At 52.5% G+C, this 19,836-nt stretch overlaps 1 protein-coding gene across 5 annotated transcripts in view; it reads right to left on the reverse strand.

Annotated features, from left to right (window-relative positions):
* LOC140389515 (phospholipase D1-like) overlaps window positions 1-19,836 on the reverse strand; it is a 241,251-nt gene that overhangs the window by 99,381 nt on the left and 122,034 nt on the right. For all 5 annotated transcript variants that reach the window (XM_072473686.1, XM_072473684.1, XM_072473685.1 and 2 more), the window contains 3 exons: window positions 13,722-13,867; window positions 6,047-6,155; window positions 2,542-2,607 (listed from right to left, as the gene is read on the reverse strand). In XM_072473686.1, coding sequence (XP_072329787.1) covers window positions 2,542-2,607; window positions 6,047-6,155; window positions 13,722-13,867 — 321 coding nt within the window. The remainder of the gene's footprint in view (window positions 1-2,541; window positions 2,608-6,046; window positions 6,156-13,721; window positions 13,868-19,836) is intronic.

A 19,836-nucleotide genomic window follows, 5' to 3' on the forward strand; every position in this document is an offset into this window, starting at 1 on the left:
TCAGAGCCATCCTGAACTCCATACTCTCCTCCGACACTGTCCGGGAAACCTATGCCCAGAATCCCCCTAACTTCGGGCAAGACTAGAGCCTATGAGTATGATTCGCAGGCCCCCCGCGCCTCTCACGCCCCTCCTCAACCACAGTGAAGAAGACCTTCAAATGACCTCAGTTATCGGGGGCCCTGTCCGCCACCTTAAACTGTATCAGGCCCATCCTAGAGCAGGATGATGTCAAATTCACCGTGTGCATAATTTTTCTCCAGGCCCCACCCCCAGCTCTATCCCCAGCTCCCCCTCTCACTTCCATCTTGTCTCCTCCACTGGCACCTTCTCCATTTCCAAGAAACACCCATAAATATCCACAATCTTGTCTTCCCCCAGCTCGTCCTTAGTTAACAATCAATCCAGGAAGGTCTACCTCAACAGCTGAGGGAACAAGCTCCTTACGCACAAAGTCCCTCACCTGCATGTACCTGAATTCACTCCCCCTTGGCAGCTGGGACTTCTCCTGCAACTCCTCCAGCCTCGCGAACCTCCCTTCTACAAACAGATCCCTGACCCCTTCCCGATGCCAACACCCGCATGTCGCGTCTATCCCGGCTGGTCTGAACTTATGACTACCGCATATTGGGGCCAAAACTGACATACCCCCCTGTTCCAAAGTGCCGCCACAGCTGGTTCCATATCTTGAGGGATGACGCCACGACCGGGGTGTTGGTATAGCTCCCTGGGGAGAGTGGGAGTGGGGCCATTACCAAGGCCCTTAACAGCCCCCATACAGGAAGCCTCCTCCATCTGTACCCATTCTGAACCCCTCCCCCCCTACCACCATCGCACCTTCTCCACATTTGCTGCCCAATAATAATGTAGCGGCTTTTGGGAGTGCCAGCCCCCCTCCCCCCCCCCCCCACGCCCCCCCTCACCCCCTCCCACCCCACCCCATTTGCCGTCCCCTCTGCAAAAAAGGCCCTCCAAATCCTGGGCATCTTACCTGCCCATACAAATGCCATGATTAACTTGCCTACCCCTCCGAAAGAACACCTTTGGAAGGAATATTGGAAGAGACTGGAAAACAAATAAAAAGCTCGGGGTAATGTACATCTTTATAGTCTGCACCCTCCCCGCTAAGGACAGCAGCAGTGTGTACCACCTCTTCAAATCCCCTGTTACCCCCTCTGCTAAACCAGCAAATTCCACTTACTCATCGTGGCCCCACCATTGGCCACCTGAATACCTAGATACCGGAAACCTGTTTTGGCCAGGTTAAATGACAGGGCTGCTAAATGAGCATTCCTCCCCTGGACGATCTCTGGGAATACCTCACTCCTTCCCCACTTGATTTATACCCAGAGGAGGCGCTGAAATTCCCTAATATTCCTTAATATGTCCATTATTTTCCCCATACACCCCCGCGGATTTGAAACATATAACAGCAGATCATCTGTGTACAATAACACCCTCTGCTCCCTACCTGCCCATTCAACGCCCTTCCACTCGCTTGATGCCCGGAACGCAATAGCCAAAGTCTCGATAGCCAACAGTAGCGGGCATCCCTGTCTCGTGCCCCTATGTAGCTGAAAATATTCCAAGCTCATCGTGTTCATCCTTACATTTGCCTTGGGGGCAGCATACAGGAATCCCACAAAATGATCATTGGCCACAACCCAAACCATCCGAGGTTCTAAACAGGTGCCTCCATTCTACAAAACCTGTCTGATCCTCAGAGACCACCTCCGGCACGCACCCCTCCAGCCAGCTCGCCAGCACCTCAGCCAGCAACTTCACATCGGTGTTTGACAGGGAGATGGACCTGTAAGGCCCACACTCCATTTGATCCTCTACTTCTTCGAGATGAAAGAGATGGATGCCTGAGCCAGCGTGCCCAGCCACCCCCCCTGCGCCAGTGAGTCATTAAACTTGCCCAGGAGATGGGGCACTGAAACTGCTGAAAACAACCCTCACCAGGGGTTTCTGAACCCCCCCCGCCTATTAAGGTCCACCATCCAACCTGACTCGAAACTCTCCCTCCCACCAGACTCCCCTCTTGTACCCAAAATGGCCGCCCCCTCCATTCTCTCCTGCACCTGCGTCACCAGCACATTCGGTTGAATGTTCCGGAATCAAGTGTGTCTGTTGGCAGCAGAAGCCATTTTGTTGTTTGAGTGATTTCCAAAAAAATGAATTTAGAGCACCCAATCCATTTTTTTTCCCAGTTAAGGGGCAATTTAGCGCGGCCAATCCACCTACCCTGCACAGCTTTGGGTTGTGGGGGTGAGAGCCCCCGCAGACACGGGGAGAATGTGCCAACTCCACACGGACAGTGACCCGGGGCCGGGCTCAAACCCGGGACCTCGGCGCCGTGAGGCAGCAGTGCTAACCACTGCGCCACCGTGCCGCCATTTGAGTGATGCTGGCCAGCAAGGAACTGTGGTGGAAAACCTCCTGCCAGCAGAATGCCAACGGATCCTTCACTTCCGCCCTCGGCCTCGAGCCAATGCCTCAATCGGCAGGCAGAACAGGTGCCGCAGAGAGAGGCCTTACCGTGGCGTGGTAGTTCCGGTACATGGGCATCTTCAGCAGTTTGGTCAAGTAATCTTCCAGTTGCTTCTGTAGAGGGAAGGAAAGAATTTCAGAAAACCTGGATGATAAGAGAGCTAAGTTGCCCACATTGATGTCTCGAGCAGAGAGGACCCTCTGTGGAGAGCGTGTGTCAGAATACAGGCCCAGGAACACCAATGCCCATCAGGCACAGTAACAGAGTGGTTATGTTACAGGGTGAATGATCCACAAAGTATGAGTTCTAGGCCCAACTCGCCAATAAATAATCGTAAATAAATCAATAACGACAGTATAAAAATTTCAAATCAGTTTAATATAAATAATAAATCAGGCAGTAAACAACTCTTAATTGTGACCATGAAGCTGTTGGATCGTTGTAAAAGCCCAACTAGTTCACAAATGTACTTTAAAAAAAATAAATTTAGAGTACCCAATTAACTTTTTCTTCCAATTAAGGGGCAATTTAGTCTGTTCAATCCACCTAGCCTGCACATCTTTGGGTTGTGGGGGCGAAACCCACGCAGACACGGGGAGAATGTGCAAACTCCACACGGACAGTGACCCAGAGCCGGGATCGAACCTGGGACCTCGGCGCCGTGAGGCAGCAGGGCTAACCCACTGCGCCACCGTGCTGCCCTACAAATGTACTTTTAAAATTGGCCACTTCACCTACTCTGTCCCACCCTGTGACTCTTAACCTTCAACCACCCTCTGAGATCTCTGCGCTCCTCCAGTTCTGACCTCAGTACATCCCTGGCTTTAACCCAATATTGACAGCCATGGCTTCAGCTGCCTAGGACCTAGACTCTGGAATTCTCTCCCCAAGGCCCAAGTCTCGCTCTTCCTTTGGAATTCCGGTCAAAACGAATCTCTTTCACTGTGTGGTATTATCAGGTATTGCAGTACCCGAGAGGCTGAAGCCCATTGGTTAAACCTAGGAGTTTACCATTGGCTGTATAGTATGTAGCTCCGCCCTGACAGGCGGGGTATAAGAACCGGTGCCGTCCTAGCAGCCCTCATTCTGTACCGAAGCTGCTGGGGAACAGTTCTAGTCTATTAAAGCCTTCAGTTATGTTACAACCTTATTTTAATATTTATTGATCGTGCATCACACTGAGCTCTTGGTCACCTTATGTAGCTCAGTGACAAACGTTCATCACATTGTCATGAAGCACCTTGGGATGTTTTATTAGGATGAAGGGGCTATGTGAAAGCAAGTTGTTGTTGTTGTTGTATGCACTGGGGGTGGAACTGAAGGGAGGTCTCGCCCGCCGGATTGAGAGCCAGTGGGTGACCCGTGCCACCTCCTGTGGGGAAGATCTGCAGCATTAAGCGCCAATCAGGCACCTGAATGGCTGGTGGTGGATCTGCCCCAGGATCACAAGCCCCGGGGGCACCTGTTGAGAGCTGCCAGCCGACTCGAGGTCAGCAGCTGCTCATTGCTGCCAGCTCCATGGGTTGTAGTTGCCGGAAATATACCTACCAGGGGCCCAGGACCAGTGAGGGGCCCAGGTCACAGGTGAGTGAGGGCATGATAGGGGTCGTGGGGAGGGGATCTCTGTCTCTGAGCAGTTGTCAGGGATGTCAGAAGGGCAGCACGGTAGCATTGTGGATAGCACAATTGCTTCGCAGCTCCAGGGTCCCAGGTTCGATTCCGGCTTGGGTCACTGTCTGTGCGGAGTCTGCACATCCTCCCCGTGTGTGCGTGGGTTTCCTCCGGGTGCTCCGGTTTCCTCCCACAGTCCAAAGATGTGCAGGTTAGGTGGATTGGCCATGTTAAATTGCCCTTAGTGGCCAAAATTGCCCTTAGTGTTGGGTGGGGTTACTGGGTTATGGGGATAGGGTGGAGGTGTTGACCTTGGGTAGGGTGCTCTTTCCAAGAGCCGGTGCAGCCTCGATGGGCCGAATGGCCTCCTTCTGCACTGTAAATTGTATTAAAAAAAAGGGCAGAGGGTGGTTCCCAGTGGGCAATCTGATGCCAGGTTCCTCGACATGACACTGGCAATGGTGGACCGACCCTTCGCTCCGGGTGCCTGCAAGTAAACTCAATACAGTTTGCTAATTCAGGCTCCCGGTGAGGCAGGAGCAGGCACTTAAGTGGTTATTAATCAGCCTTCCCACCCTAGGCTTAGTTGCAACAGAGGTGGAAATGCCGTCCCATACCTTCTAGCCCAATTAAATTTGCCTGGGAGGAAGATATTAAAGTCTGCCCTACGCTGGAGACAACCCACTTGGTTATTGCCCAATGTAGCACAAAATCTCGGACAGGATTTGGGGGGGGATCTACCATTTTCATCGGGTGTCTGACGCACTGCCTGAAAAAGCATCAAGACTCCTACGCTGACTCAGAGACAGGAGGCCCCGCTCTCTCTTCTGCTCATCAGGCAGTTACGTGGACAACCTGGGCCTCCCCCCCCGACCGAAGACCCTGGGATATGGCACCTCACCCGCTCCCGCCTGCCAAGAGATTCTGGCCAATCAGAGGATGCCATGGTTGCTGCCGTATCAGCAGCCCCCCCCCGCAGAGTCCCAGGATTATGGAGCAACCCAGGAAACTGGTAGGTGCTGCGTGACGGGGGGTGACTCTTAGGGTGGGGGTCACGTGGAGAGGAGGGAAATGGGAGTGGGTAGCAGGGGAGGGGTCAATGTCAGCGGCCACCCACTTTCCCCATGCCCCCTCCCCCAGCTGACATGCGGCCCTCGCAGCTCTACCAGGCGTGCAGGCCATATGTCAGCCGGACCGCCTGCAGATGCGGAGGTTTCAGCGGAGGCAGAAAGAGGCCTTTAAGCGGTCGTTCACTGGCCACTTAAAGGGACTCAAGTGGAGGTGGAGTGGGCAGGTCAACCATGGGCATTCCCATCCGGAACTTAATTCAGATGGAGGCAGGAAAGTGTCAAGTGTTGTCTCCAATGCCAACGCACTAAAGTTTCAGACCCTCCCACCTCCTCCCCCACCTCTCACTGGGGCAGAGGTTTCGACCCATAGTCTCTGCTCAACCAGTTGACTTTAACAGGGTTAAATTGCAAGACCAGATTGAGCAGACTGGGCTTGCACTCTCTCTGATTTAACTCAGGTGTTTAAGATGACTGAAGGATTTTACTTCCTCCCTGACAGCACATTGGGTATACCTGCACCACTCGGACCGCAGCGGTCCAAGCAGACAGCTCACCACCATCTCCTCAAGAGAAACTAGCAAAAGGACAGTAAACACTGGCCTCACCCAACGACACCCATCTCCCATGAATGAATTCTGATAAAGGATGGGGGTGTTGCAGAGATAGGAAGGGGAAGTGACCGTGGAAGGATTTGAAATCAAGGACGGATCAAATTTAGAATCAAGGTGGTGTCGGACTGGGAGCCAGTGTACCTAGGCCTGGATCCAGCATCTGGATATGTAACTGACACCAGTGTCCAGTTCTGTAATCGGCACCTCCACAGGACTGTCAGCAGTACATGTACCCAGCTGCACCATCGTATAACACGTACCCGTCGGCTAGATATTTGTTCCTCTCTAATGATGTGTTCGGAGCTGCGAGGCAGAGTGGGCATAGTCCTGGGCTCTCCTCGTTTCACCGTCTGTCTCCTCACTGTGTAGCTGGAAGCCAAAGACATCATTATCATAAAAGCGTACTGAAAGAAAAAAGCACTTCAGCCGATCAAAAGTTCCACAAGTACGTGTTCACTTGTCCCGTCTAGGACGATACCCATCTATTTAATCTCCTCAAGGGAAAATGTATCAAATTCCATAATCCCAAAAGTAAAACCCAGCAGAACCTGAAAATGTAGTGTTATGTGCTGGCATGCCGTTGTACGTAAAGTTGCTCAGCACTGGGGGTATGATGTAGAGAGTCACATGGTAATTGGCTCAGCGAGGTCACTCTGGAGGCTTGCCTGCATAGAGAAACAGATCCATGCAAGACAAAACTATGATGGACTGCTGCGGTTCAAGAAGGCAGCTCACCACCACCTTTTCAAGGGCAATTAGGGATGGGCAATAAATGCTGGCCTATTTTAAAAAATACCTGGGATCTATGAATAGTTAAGGATTAACACTAAATGGTTCATGTTTCAATATACAGGTCTAAAGGTCCCATCATTCCCGTACCAGCCTCCCCGAACAGGCGCCGGAATGTGGCGACTAGGGGCTTTTCACAGTAACTTCATTTGAAGCCTACTTGTGACAATAAGCGATTTTCTTTTTTTTTTCATTTTCATTTTACTAAAAATACAGTATACCCAATTCATTTTTTCCAATGAAGGGGCAATTTAGCGTGGCCAATCCACCTACCCTGCACATCTTTGGGTTGTGGGGGCGAAACCCACGCAAACAAGGGGAGAATGTGCAATTATACTTTAATTGCCTGTGAGGTGCTTTGAGGTGTGCCTGAGATATCTTGTGAAGCAAAATTAAATTATCAACACCACTCCTGCCCAAGAATTCATTGGAACTCCACTTCGGAGTCCAGTGGGCATTTCCCTTCCTCTATTGCAAGACCAGTTACTGCGTTTACAACACATTTGGCAACTATTGATTCAACAGGAAGTTAAGAAACAGGTCTTCGAGACATTATGTTGACAGTTGCCCAAGTGCAGGGTCACTGCTTTCCGTCCTTGTACTTTTTCTCCTACCGGTCTGACTGAGGTGATTTGCACATAAAGTGAGGGCGAGGGAAGCGAGGAGCGTGCTGATTGCTCATGACATTAACTGTGAGAGCCATAGACGAGGTCCCAGGTTCGATTCCGGCTCCGGGTCACTGTCCGTGTGGAGTTTTCGCATTCTCCCCGGGTTTCGCCCCCACAACCCTAAGATGTACAGGGCAGGTGGATTGGCCACGCCATATTGTCCCTTTTTTTAGAAAAAATGAATTGGGTACTCCAAATTTTTTTTAAAAAAGAAACAAAACTGTGAGAGCCGAGGGCAGCAAGGTGGGGCGGTGGGTTAGCCCTGCTGTCTCATGGCGCCGAGGTCCCGGGTTCGATCCCAGCTCTGGGTCATTGTCCGGAGCTCGCACATTCTCCCCATGTCTCTGTGGGTCTAACCCCCACAACCCAAAGATATGCAGGGTAGGATGAGTGGCCACGCTAAATTTCCACTTACATTGGAAAAAATGAATTAGGTACTCTAAATTTATATAAAAATAAAATAAAATAAGAGAAAAGTGTGAGAGCCACGCATTCAATCAAAACGTGTCCAATCAAAACGTAAACTTTTATTTTGTTTTTAAGATTAGAAGTTGATGACAGTTCTATTAATATATAAATGATTCAGCATTTTCTATAACTCGTTATGAAATATTCGATGTGTATTAAATGTATTCAATCTTAATCAAGGGTCTAGGTTAGTGAGCAAGCCTGATTGCAATCTAGCAGCCCACTGAGTTAAAGGAGGGTCACTCATGCGGCCCGCTCACCAGCCCATGTTAGGTGGATTGGCCATGATAAATTGCCCTTAGTGTCCAAAAAGGGTTATGTGGGGTTACTGGGTTACGGGGATGGGGGTGGAGGTGTGGGCTTAAGTAGGATGCTCTTTCCAAGGGCCGGTGCAGACTCGATGGGCCGAATGGCCTCCTTCTGCACTGTAAATTCCATGATTCCAGCCCCCAACTCTCCCAAAACCTGTGACTCTTTCAGGATTCTGGGGCAGTCGCCTCAAAGTCTCCAGTCGAGTGGGGTTGCATCTCTGATGCCTCAGCAACGTGGCTGGAAGATGGGGCAGGCGAGGGTGACAGTAGTGAATCGGAGGGAAAGGGGGAGGGTGTTTGCAGGGTCTATGCTCATTCCCACAGGCTCCTGCCTGGAAAAAGAAAGGAAGCAGGGGAGAAACAAAGGCGAGATAAAGAGGTAAGATTTGGGAGCGAGCCCCTCAATAGCCCATACCCCATGACTACTGATGTGTCGGGTGTTCTGGATCCGTGGAACATATACAAGTCACCAACACTTGAAATAGTGCAACACAATTTTATTGAATCATTAACTGTTTAACATACTCTGACTGTGGGTTAACACGATACTGGCTTTAACTAAAGACCTTTGCCTTGTCCTAACCAGTTGATGCACTCAGCACATGGTGAATGTCTGTGTTACAGGCTGTGAGCTCTGTCCTCCTAGCTAGCTGCAACTCGAATGAGCGGGAACTCTGATGCCCCCTGTCTTTAAAGTGCGTGTGCTCTCACTGGTGATTGGCTGCGGTGTTGTATGTGTTGATTGGTCCCACTGTGTGTCCATCAGTGTGTGTCTGCACCATGATATACTGGTGTATATTATGACATCCCCCCTTTTATAAAATATGTACCTGCGTGGCAATAAATAGTGTATGGTGAATGTCCCTGACTACGGGTGTGCGAAATATTTACAGGTCTATGTACATGAGAACTAAGCTATTTACATGGGAAGGTGCCTGGTGCAGAAACACAGAATGTCACAAGAATAACGAGATGAACACAATATACAAACCACGTAAACGATTAAACGGAAGAACAGAACAAATCAGAAAGTCCATAAGTCCACAAAGTTCACAAATTAAGTCTCTGAGTGGGCGACGAATTCTGGTTGACCGCCTCAAGGGTGGGTCGAGAGCCGCCGGCTGAGGAGCGGGCTGGACTGCGTCAGGGTGAGGAGGATGCAGAGTGACCGGAATCTCTGCATAGTCCAGGTCAGGGTCAGCAGGAGGGCGTGGCACTGGCGGAGGATCACGTAGCGAGCGCGAAACGAGACGAAGGGCACGTCGATTGCCGCGCAGATTGGAGCCCTCCAGTAGACGAACCAGGAACGAGCGGGGGGCCACCTGCCGAAGGACCACAGCGGTTGCAGATCAGCCCCCACCCGGAAGATGGATGCGGACGTTGTCATCTGGAGCCAGAGCAGGGAGATCAGCTGCACGGGAGTCATGAGCCGCCTTGTGCTGTGCACGAGACAGCTGCATCCGTCGAAGGACCGGAACGTGGTCGAGGTCTGGGACATGGATGGACGGCACCGTCGTCCTCAGGGTGCGACCCATGAGCAGCTGGGCTGGCGACAGGCCAGTGGACAGTGGGGCGGAGCGATAGGCCAGCAAGGCGAGGTAGAAATCGGACCCAGCATCGGCAGCCTTGCAGAGGAACCGTTTGACTATGTGGATGCCCTTCTCCGCTTTGCCGTTGGATTGGGAGTACAGGGGACTGGATGTCACGTGGGCAAAATTGTACCGCCTGGCAAAGTTGGACCATTCCTGGCTTGCAAAGCAGGGGGCCATTGTCCGACATAACCGTGAGTGGGATGACGTGTCGAGCAAAGGTGTCCTTACAGGCACGGATGACTGCAGACGATGTGATGTTGTGCAACCGTATCACCTCCGGGTAATTTGAAAAGTAGTCCACAATCAGGACATAGTCTCAACCCAGCGCGTGGAACAGGTCGATGCCCACCTTGGTCCAAGGTGACTTGACCAACTCATGGGGCTGCAGGGTCTGGAAGCGCTGACAAATGGGGCAGTTGAGCACTGTGTTGGCTCTGTCGTCGTTAATGTCGGGCCAATGCACGGCCTCTTGGGCCCGTCGGCGGCACTTTTCCACGCCAAGGTGGCCCTTGTGTAGTTGTTCCAGGACGAGCTGGAGCATGCTATGCGGGATGACAATGCGGTCCAGTTTTAGGAGAACCCCGTCTACTACCGCCAGATCATCTCTGACATTATAGAACTGAGGCCCTTGAGCCACCCGTCTGTTATGGCGCATGACACGCTGTAGCAAGGGGTCAGCCGCTGTCTCGCAGCTAATTATGGACGAGGCGTTCATCCGTGGCAGGTAGATTGGAGGTCACGAAGGCCAGATGAGCGTCAACCTGGCAGACGAATCCCGCTGGGTCACACGGAGTGTTGACTGCCCTGGAGAGAGCGTCAGCAATGATGAGGTCTTTGCCTGGGGTGTATACCAGCTGGAAGTCGTATCGCCGGAGCTTGAGAAGAATACGCTGGAGGCGAGGCGTCATGTTGTTCAAGTCTTTCTGTATTATATTGACCAGCGGGCGATGGTCGGTCTCGACGGTGAATTGAGGAAGTCCGTAGACATAATCGTGAAACTTAACCACACCGGTCAGAAGGCCCAGGCACTCCTTTTCTATCTGCGCATAGCGCTGTTCCGTGGGGGTCATGGCGCGTGACGCATATGCAACGGGGGCCCATGATGAGGCCTCATCACGTTGAAGGAGCACTGCCCCAATGCCGGATTGGCTGGCATCGGTCAAAATTTTGGTCTCCTTTGCTGGATCAAAGAAAGCTAAGACCGGGGCCGTGGTGAGTTTGGTTTTGAGTTCTCTCCATTCGCGCTCGTGGGCAGGGAGCCATTGGAAGTCTGTCGTCTTCCTGACCAGGTTCCTGAGAGCTGTGATATGAGAGGCGAGGTTAGGGATGAACTTCCCTAAAACGTTGACCATGCCCAGAAATCGGACGACCACCTTCTTGTCCTCTGGTGTTTTCATGGCTGTGATGGCAGCTACCTTGTCCGCATCCAGCTGCACATCCAATTGGGAGATGTGGTCCCCGAGGACCTTGAGCTCCGTCTGGCCGAAGGAGCATTTGGCTCTGTTGAGGCGTAGGCCCTGCTCACGTGTGCGTTTGAACACGTGCTGGAGGCGACTAACACCTGCGGGGTGGTGGACCAAATGATTATATCGTCGACATAGACGCAAACACCTTCAATGCCTTCCATCATTTGTTCCATGATCCTATGGAACACTTCTGAAGCAGATATGATCCCAAACGGCATCCTGTTGTAACAATATCTGCCAAAGGGGGTATTGAATGTACACAGTTTGCTGCTGGATTTGTCGAGCTGGATTTGCCAGAATCCTTTCGAGGCGTCGCATTTGGTGAAGAGCTTGGCGCGAGCCATCTCGCATGTGATCTCTTCGCGCTTGGGAATTGGATAATGCTCCCTCATGATATTGCGATTCAGATCCTTGGGATCAATGCAAATTCTCAACTCGCCGTAAGGCTTTTTTACACATACCATGGAACTGACCCAGTCGGTTGGTTCCGTGACTCTGGAGATCACTCCTTGGTCTTGGAGGTCCGGCAACTGCTGCTTGAGGCGGTCCTTAAGGGGTGCTGGGACCCTGCGAGGTGCACGCACCACAGGCGTGGCGTTCTGTTTCAGTAAGATCTTGTAGGTATATGGGAGCGTGCCCATGCCTTCGAAGACGTCATGGTGCTGGTCGATGATGGCGTCAAGTTGCGCCCTGAAGTCGGTGTCCTGAAAGGCAGACGTGTTATCAGAATAGAGAGAGAGTGAACTCTCTGAACTAGGTTCAACAGCTTGCATGCCTGCGCGCCAAGCAGGGAGACTTTCGAGGAGCCCATGATCTCAAAAGGAAGGATGGCTTTGCGTGACCTGTGCGTCACTTCAAGTTGGCACGAGCCGCTAGCAGGAATTACATTGCCATTATAATCCAATAGCTGGCAGGCTGCTGGAAGGATGGCTGGTTTGACACAAAGGCTTTGGAAGTCAGACCGCGCAATGAGATTGGCGGAGGCACCAGTGTCCAGGCGGAATCGTATTTGGGACCGGTTGACCGTCAGGGTGGCACACCACTCATCGTCTGGATCGATGCTGTATACCGACAGCGGCTGGTGTCTTTGCTTCAGGGACAGCCTGTTTTTCGTTACGATACCGACTCGAAAAGGCGCCTTCGGGACCTCGGTGTCACTGCTGTGTGGGAGGTCCGCATCGGACTATGTGACCGTGGGTTGAATTGCCCGAACATTCCTGCGAGGCTGGCTGAAGCGATATGAATTGGCAGGCTGAGCTGCTCGGCAGAAGGCAGCATAGTGGCCAAGTCTGCCACATCGTAGGCATTGTCGAGATTTGGCAGGGCATTGCCGTTTTAAATGGGCGGAGCCACAGTTGCCGCACGTCGTAGCGTCAGCACGTTCGCTGCGCCACAATGCATGCACGGTGCAGTCGTGCGTGGTGCATGCCTGCGCATTGCATTCTTCGACGTCGCCGTCCCCTCGTTTGGTGCGCACAAGCGTGGGAGTCCGCGAAAAGGACGCGTAATGGCCGCCCTCATCCAGGCTGAGGCCCTGGAGGTGCTCAATCACTTGGACGCGTTCCGCCTCATGGGGACATTGCTGCGGCGTTTCAGCCGCTTGGATGTGGGAATACCGACTCGTGGCGTTTTCGTGTACGACACAGGTCTCAATGGCGGTCGCTAGGGTGAGCTGCTTTACTTTGAGGAGCTGCTGTCGTAGGGGGTCCGACTGAACACCGAAAACGATCTGGTCGCGTATCATGGAGGCGGAGGTGGGCCCGCAGCTGCAAGACTGCTCAAGGATGCGGAGGTGGGTGAGAAAGGATTGGAAAGGTTCATCCTTACCCTGCAAACGCTGCTGGAACACGTAGCGCTTGAAGCTTTCATTCACCTCTACGCTGCAGTGAGTGTCAAACTTGAGGAGGACCGTCCTGAACTTCGTTTTATCTTCATCATCCGCAAAGGTGAGAGAGTTCAAAATGTGGATGGAATGGTCCCCGGCCGGGGAGAGGAGGAGAGCAATCTTCCTGGCATCCGGGGCGCCCTCCCTGTCTGTGGCTTCCAGGAAGAGCTGGAAGCGCTGTTTGAAAATCTTCCAGTTGGCCCCGAGGTTGCCGGCGATGCGGAGCGGCGGCGGTGGGCTGATGTTGTCCATGTTGCAGGATGACGGAATGCTGGCGGAAGGCAGATCACTTGCAGGTAGGTCTAAGAAGTGCTAATATCTCTCAACTCCTGGTATCATGATGTGTTGGGTGTTCGGGATCCGTGGAACACATACAGGTCACCAACACTTGAAATAGTGCAACACTATTTTATTGAATCATTAACTGTTTAACATACTCTGACTGTGGGTTAACACGATATTAGCTTTAACTAAAGACCTTTGCCTTGTACTAACCAGTCGATGCACTCAGCACATGGTGAATGTCTGTGTTGCAGGCTGTGAGCTCTGTCCTCCTAGCTAGCTGCATCCCGAATGAGCGGGAACTCTGACGCCCCCTTCTTTATAGTGTGTGTGCTCTAACTGGTGATTGGCAGCGATGTTGTGTGTGTTGATTGGTCCCACTGTGTGTCCATCAGTGTGTGTCTGCACCATGATATACTGGTGTATATTATGACAACTACGACTTCCGTTGGTGCGTTCCAGGTTTAAGATTACCTGCGTGTTGGGATTGGCAGGCGCAGGATGGCTTTATATCGGAGAAGTTCCCTGTGAAGGTCTTGAAAATGTTTGTATTTCCTCTTGACTTTCCAGGTGAACTCTCCATGTTTCAACTCAATGGTGTAGACGTTGGGACTTGGGACCTGGAGATGCAAAATGGGTAAGAAAATAAAACAGATGTTAGACCGTGATAGAGGCAGGTCTGAAATACTCAGGGAACGGGACTAACAAAGAGAGACCAAGCAGTCTCAGTGTTCAATGCCTGTAGCACCGTCAATATGACGCGAGGCAGGTTGAGGTAATGTCAATTGAAGGCTTTATTAAGCAGAACTTTATCCCCAGCAGCGTGGTTACAGAATGCTGCTGCTGAGGGAAATGGAAGGAAAAACTGGGTTCTTATACCGGCATTTCTGGGTGGAGTCCAGTAGGTGGCAGATCCTATCAGGACCTGGCATCCCTCCACCAATAGGCTGTCGACACGTGGTGTACCGTATTACCCCTAATACATACCACCACATTCACCCCTTGTTGATAGAAAACCCGGCGGGATGGTGGTTCGCATGGTGGTAGGGGTTTACAGAGTTGGTACTGTGCCGTAACTTTGAACAAAACACAAAATTATCGCTTCAACTGGGCCAACGGGCCAAACAGGGTCGGATGATGCCATAACTATAACAAGACACAATAACTGAAAACGTTGAGAATTAAAGTGATTCGATGAGCCGGATGGGCGCCCTGGTCGTCCTTTCCGATCGTCTCGGGCGTGGTGGTGATGGCACTGGCCCGTCGACTCTGGGAGCGTAGCGCTGTGCCCTGTGTCCTTACTCCTGGGCGGGTCTGGGAGGAGAACCGAACCCCCCGGGAAGGGGGTGGCTGCGGGATGAACCGGCGGGAGTGAGGAGGTGGTGATTGGCGTTGGGGGGGGTGTGGGTAGCTCCGGCGGGCGCCAGATCTCGCAGGGAGACCGTGTCCTGTCGGCCATCGGGGTACTCCACATAGGCGTATTGCGGGTTGGCGTGAAGGAGATGCACCCGTTCCACTAATGGATCTGACTTGTGCGCCCGCACACGTTTCCGGAGCAGAATGGGTCCCGGAGCTGCTAGCCAGGTCGGAAGTGGCGTTCCAGAGGAGGACTTCTTAGGAAAGAGGAGGAGGTGCTCGTGAGGCGTTTGATTCGTGATGGTGCACAGCAGGGACCGGATAGAGTGAAGGGCATCCGGGAGGACTTCCTGCCAGCGGGAAATTGGGAGGCTCCTAGACCGGAGGGCCAGCAGGACGGCCTTCCAGACCGTTCCATTCTCCCTTTCTACCTGCCCGTTCCCCTGGGGGTTGTAACTGGTCGTCCTGCTCGAGGCTATGCCCCTGCTGAGCAGGAATTGACGCAGTTCGTCACTTATAAAGGACGACCCCCTGTCGCTATGGATATAGTCGGGGAAACCGAACAGTGTAAAAATGGTACCGAGGGCTTTAATGACCGTGGACGCTGTCATGTCGGGGCAGGGGATGGCGAAAGGGAAACGGGAGTATTCGTCAACGACGTTCAGGAAGTACGCGTTGCGATTGGTGGAGGGGAGGGGGCCTTTGAAATCCAAACTGAGGCGTTCAAAGGGTCGAGAGGCCTTAACCAGGTGCGCTCTATCTGGCCTGAAAAAGTGCGGTTTGCACTCAGCGCAGATCTGGCAGTTTCTGGTGACTGTTCGGACGTCCTCGACGGAGTAAGGGAGGTTGCGGGCCTTAAGGAAGTGGTAGAAACGAGTGACCCCCGGGTGGCAGAGGTCCTTGTGGAGGGCTTGTAGACGGTCCACTTGTACATTAGCACATGTGCCGCGAGATAGGGCATCGGATGGCTCGTTCAGCTTTCCGGGACGATACAAGATCTCATAATTGAAGGTGGAGAGTTCGATCCTCCACCGCAAGATCTTGTCGTTCTTGATCTTGCCCCGCTGTGCATTATCGAACATGAAGGCAACCGACCATTGGTCAGTGAGGAGAGTGAATTTCCTACCGGCCAGGTAATGCCTCCAGTGTCGCACAGCTTCCACTATTGCTTGTGCCTCCTTTTCCACTGAGGAGTGGCGGATTTCTGAAGCGTGGAGGGTTCGGGAGAAGAAGGCCACGGGTCTGCCTGCTTGGTTGAGGGTGGCTGCCAGAGCTACATCCAATGCGTCGCTCTCGACCTGGAAGGGGAGGGACTCGTCGATAGCGCGCATCGTGGCCTTTGCGATATCCGCTTTGATGCGGCTAAAGGCCTGGCATGCCTCTGTCGTCAGGGGAAAAGTAGTGGATTGGATTAGTGCACGGGCCTTGTCTGCGTACTGGGGGACCCACTGGGCGTAATAAGAAAAGAAGCCCAGGCAACGTTTCAGGGCTTTGGCACAGTGGGGGAGAGGGAACTCCATGAAGGGGCACATGCGTTCAGGGTCGGGGCCTATCACTCCATTACGCACTACGTAGCCCAGGATGGCTAGACGATCGGTGCGGAACACGCATTTTTCTTTGTTGTAAGTGAGGTTCAGGGCGTGAGCGGTCTGGAGGAATTTTTGGAGATTGGCGTCGTGGTCTTGCTGGTCGTGGCCGCAGATGGTGACGTTGTCGAGATACGGGAACGTGGCCCGTAAACCGTGCTGGTCAACCATTCGGTCCATCTCGTTGGAAGATCGAGACTCCGTTCGTGACGCCGAATGGAACCCTTAAAAGTGGTATAACCGCCCGTCTGCTTCAAAAGCAGTATAGTTGCGGTCACCGGGACGGATGGGGAGCTGGTGGTAGGCGGACTTAAGGTCCACGGTGGAAAAGACCTTGTACTGTGCAATCCGATTGACCATGTCGGATATGCGGGGGAGAGGGTACGCATCTAGCTGAGTGTACCTGTTGATGATCTGACTATAGTCGATGACCATCCTCTGTTTCTCCCCGGTCTTAACAACTACCACCTGTAGCCTGTCGACACATGGTGTACCGTATTACCCCTAATACATACCACCACAATGCCCCACACTGCGATCAAGTGCAGAGTGACAGGGTAGACCGCGCCTCCGTTTAATGGTTCATTCAAAAGCAAACACCTCCCTAGTGTTGCACTTGGACTGTCAGCCTGGCCTACGTGCTCAAAGTAAATAAGTCACCAGTCCAGATGGGATGCAGCCTCGGTGGTTGAGCGAGCTAAGAGCGGAAAGTACAGAGGCTCAAGGTTGCAATCTTCCAATTCTCAACAGGGTGTGCCGAAGTATTGGAGGATTGCCAATGCCACACCCCTGGGATAAATGCAGCGTTAGGCCTGTCAGCCGAATGTGGCAAAGAAACAATTAACACTTTTAAAAACGACTTCGCTCTGCACCTGAAGTGCAATAAGATACAGGGCCATGGACCTTGTGCAGGAAGGTGGGATTAGAAAGGGCAGCCGGGTGTCCTCGGGCTGGCATGGAGGAGATGGGCTGAATGGTCTCCTTCTGTGCTGGAACGTTTCTATGATTCTATGATGCTATATAACCGGCATTTGGAAAAATACGGATTAATAAATGAAAGCTAGTGTGATTTGTAAAAAAGATAATCTTGTTTGATTAACTTGAATGAGTTCTTTATTGCAATAATGAAGAGGTTTAATGAAGGTAGTGTGACTGATGTTGTGCATGTGGACTGCCAAAGGGTGTCCAATAAAGTACATATCATAGAATCGTAGAGCCTCTACAGAGCAGAAGGAGGCCATTCAGCCCATCAAGCCTGCACCGACCCTCTGAAAGACACTCCACCCAAGCTCACTCCCCCTCCCTTTCCCAATAACCCCTTAAAATAACCTACATATCTTTGGACACTAAGCAGCAATTGATCACCTAACCCGCACATCTTTGGGCTGTGTGAGTGTAGCACAACAATTACTCACTCAAGTCGAGAAGTGATGAAGTCAATCGAGGCTTTATTAAGGAAGACTTGTTCCCCAGCAGCTCAGTTACAGAATGCGGCTGCTGGGAGAGCCCGGGCTCTTATACTCCGCCTTACTGGGTGGAGACAGCAGGCGGCAGATCCAACCAGGACCCGGGACCTGTCAGCCAATAGCCTCGCGGCTTCACAGGTACCGTACTGCCCCTAATACATACCACCACAGGGCGGAAACCGGAGCACCCAGAGGAAACCCACGCAGACACGGGGAGAACGTGCAGACTCCGCACAGCTAGTCTCCCACCCAAGTTCAGAAGGTAACCTGGGTCCCTGGCATTGTGAGTCAGCAACGCTGCCACTGTACCGCCGTGCGGCAATTATTACAAAATAGAATCCCACAGGATTAAAGTAGCAATGGCAGCAGGATAAAAAACTGCTCGCGGTCGGAAAGCAGTGTTGTGCTTTCTTGAGCTGGAGGGAAGCATTCAGTGGTGTTCCCCCCGTTAGGATCACGGCTGCTTCTGAGATATATTATTGACCTAGACTGGGATGTACCGGGAAGAATAGGAAGATTTGATAATGACACAAAGCTCCAAATGTGGACAACAATATAGAGGATAGTAACAGACTTCAGGAGGGCATAAACAAACTGGGAAACGGGCAGACACTTGGGGCGCGATTCTCCACTCTCACGCCAGTTGGGAGAATCGCCTGGGCCGCCAAAATTTCCGGGGACGCCGGTGTGACGCCCTCCCGCGATTCTCCCAAGCGGAGGGAACGGCCCGGTCGAGTTTCGCGGGCCGCAGGCCGGAGAATCGCCGGAGACACCGAAAATGGCGATTCTCCGGCACCCCCGCTAGTCTGAGGTCCGGATGGGCCGAGCGGCCAGGCCAAAACGGCGGTTTCCCCCCCACACCTGGTCACTGCAGTCGTGGGTGGTGCGTGAACGCTGGGGGGGCGGCCTGTGGGGGGGGGCGAGGGGGGATCCTGCACCGGGCTTCACCTGCAATGTGGGGTGGCCCGCGATCGGTGCCCACCGATCGTCGGGCCGCCCTCTCTGAAGGAGGACCTCCTTCCTTCCGCGGCCCCGCAAGATCCGTCCCCCATCTTCTTGCGGGCGGATTTAGAGAGGACGGCAACCACGCATGCGCGGATTGGCGCCGGCCAACCTGCACATGCGCGGATGACGTCCGTTGTGCGGCGCCGGCCGTGTCATCTATGCGGCGCCGCCTTTACGCGGCGACAAGGCCTGGCGCGTGTAGATGACGCGGCCCCGATACTGGCCCATTGTCAGGGCCTGAATCGGTCGGGACCGGGGCCGTTCCGCGCCGTCGTGAACCTCGACGGCGTTCACGACGGCGCGGCCACTTCGGTGTGGGGGTGGAGAATTGCGCCCCATGGTGATGCAATCTAACACAGTATTGTGGAGTGATACATTTTAGGTAGAGAAGATTGACTTGGCAACACAAACCAAATAGTACATTATTAAAATATCAGAGAGGCCTTGTGCAGCTATCTTCGAAGGTGAACAGGACAAGTCAACTTCAAAAAGCATATGGGATTCGGGGCTTTTTAAATCGAGACAATAGGGCACGAGGGCAGGGAGGTTCTGCTGAACCTTTATCAAACACTGGCTGAAGCTCAGTTGACACACTCTGGCTCCAGCTCTGGGTGCCACACTTTCGGGAGGATGTCGAGGCCTTGGAGAGGGCGATGAGTAGATTTATTAGGATGGCCCCGGAGTTGAGGGGCTTTATGTGGAGAGGCGGCAGAAGCTGGGATTGTTCGCCTTGGAGCAGAGAAAGTTAAGGGGAGATTTAATCATGAAGGATTTTGATGGAGAAAATGAGGAGTAATTGTTCCCATTGGCAGGATGGTAGGTAACCAGAGGACACGGATTTAAAGTGATTGACAAAATAACTGAAGAGGGGATGAGGAGAGATGTTTAACGCACCAATTTATTGTGATCTAGAATGTGCTGCCGGAAAGGACGAAGGAACAGGACCTGTCAAAAGGGAACTGGGTAAGTAATTGAAAAGGAAAAATAATTCAGTGCTACAGGTGAAGAGCAGGTGATTGGGATTATTTGGATAGCTCGCTCAAAGAGTCAACACAGGAATTATGGGCCAAACGATCTCTTTTTGTATTCTATCATTCTGCAATTCCAATTCTCAGGAGGTGGCACCAGGGGGATCAGCTGACCCAGCGTCATCATGAGGGTTATCAACTCTGGTTG

The sequence above is a fragment of the Scyliorhinus torazame genome, chromosome 14 (genome assembly GCF_047496885.1).
Source record: "Scyliorhinus torazame isolate Kashiwa2021f chromosome 14, sScyTor2.1, whole genome shotgun sequence".
NCBI classification, from domain to species: Eukaryota; Metazoa; Chordata; class Chondrichthyes; order Carcharhiniformes; family Scyliorhinidae; genus Scyliorhinus; species Scyliorhinus torazame.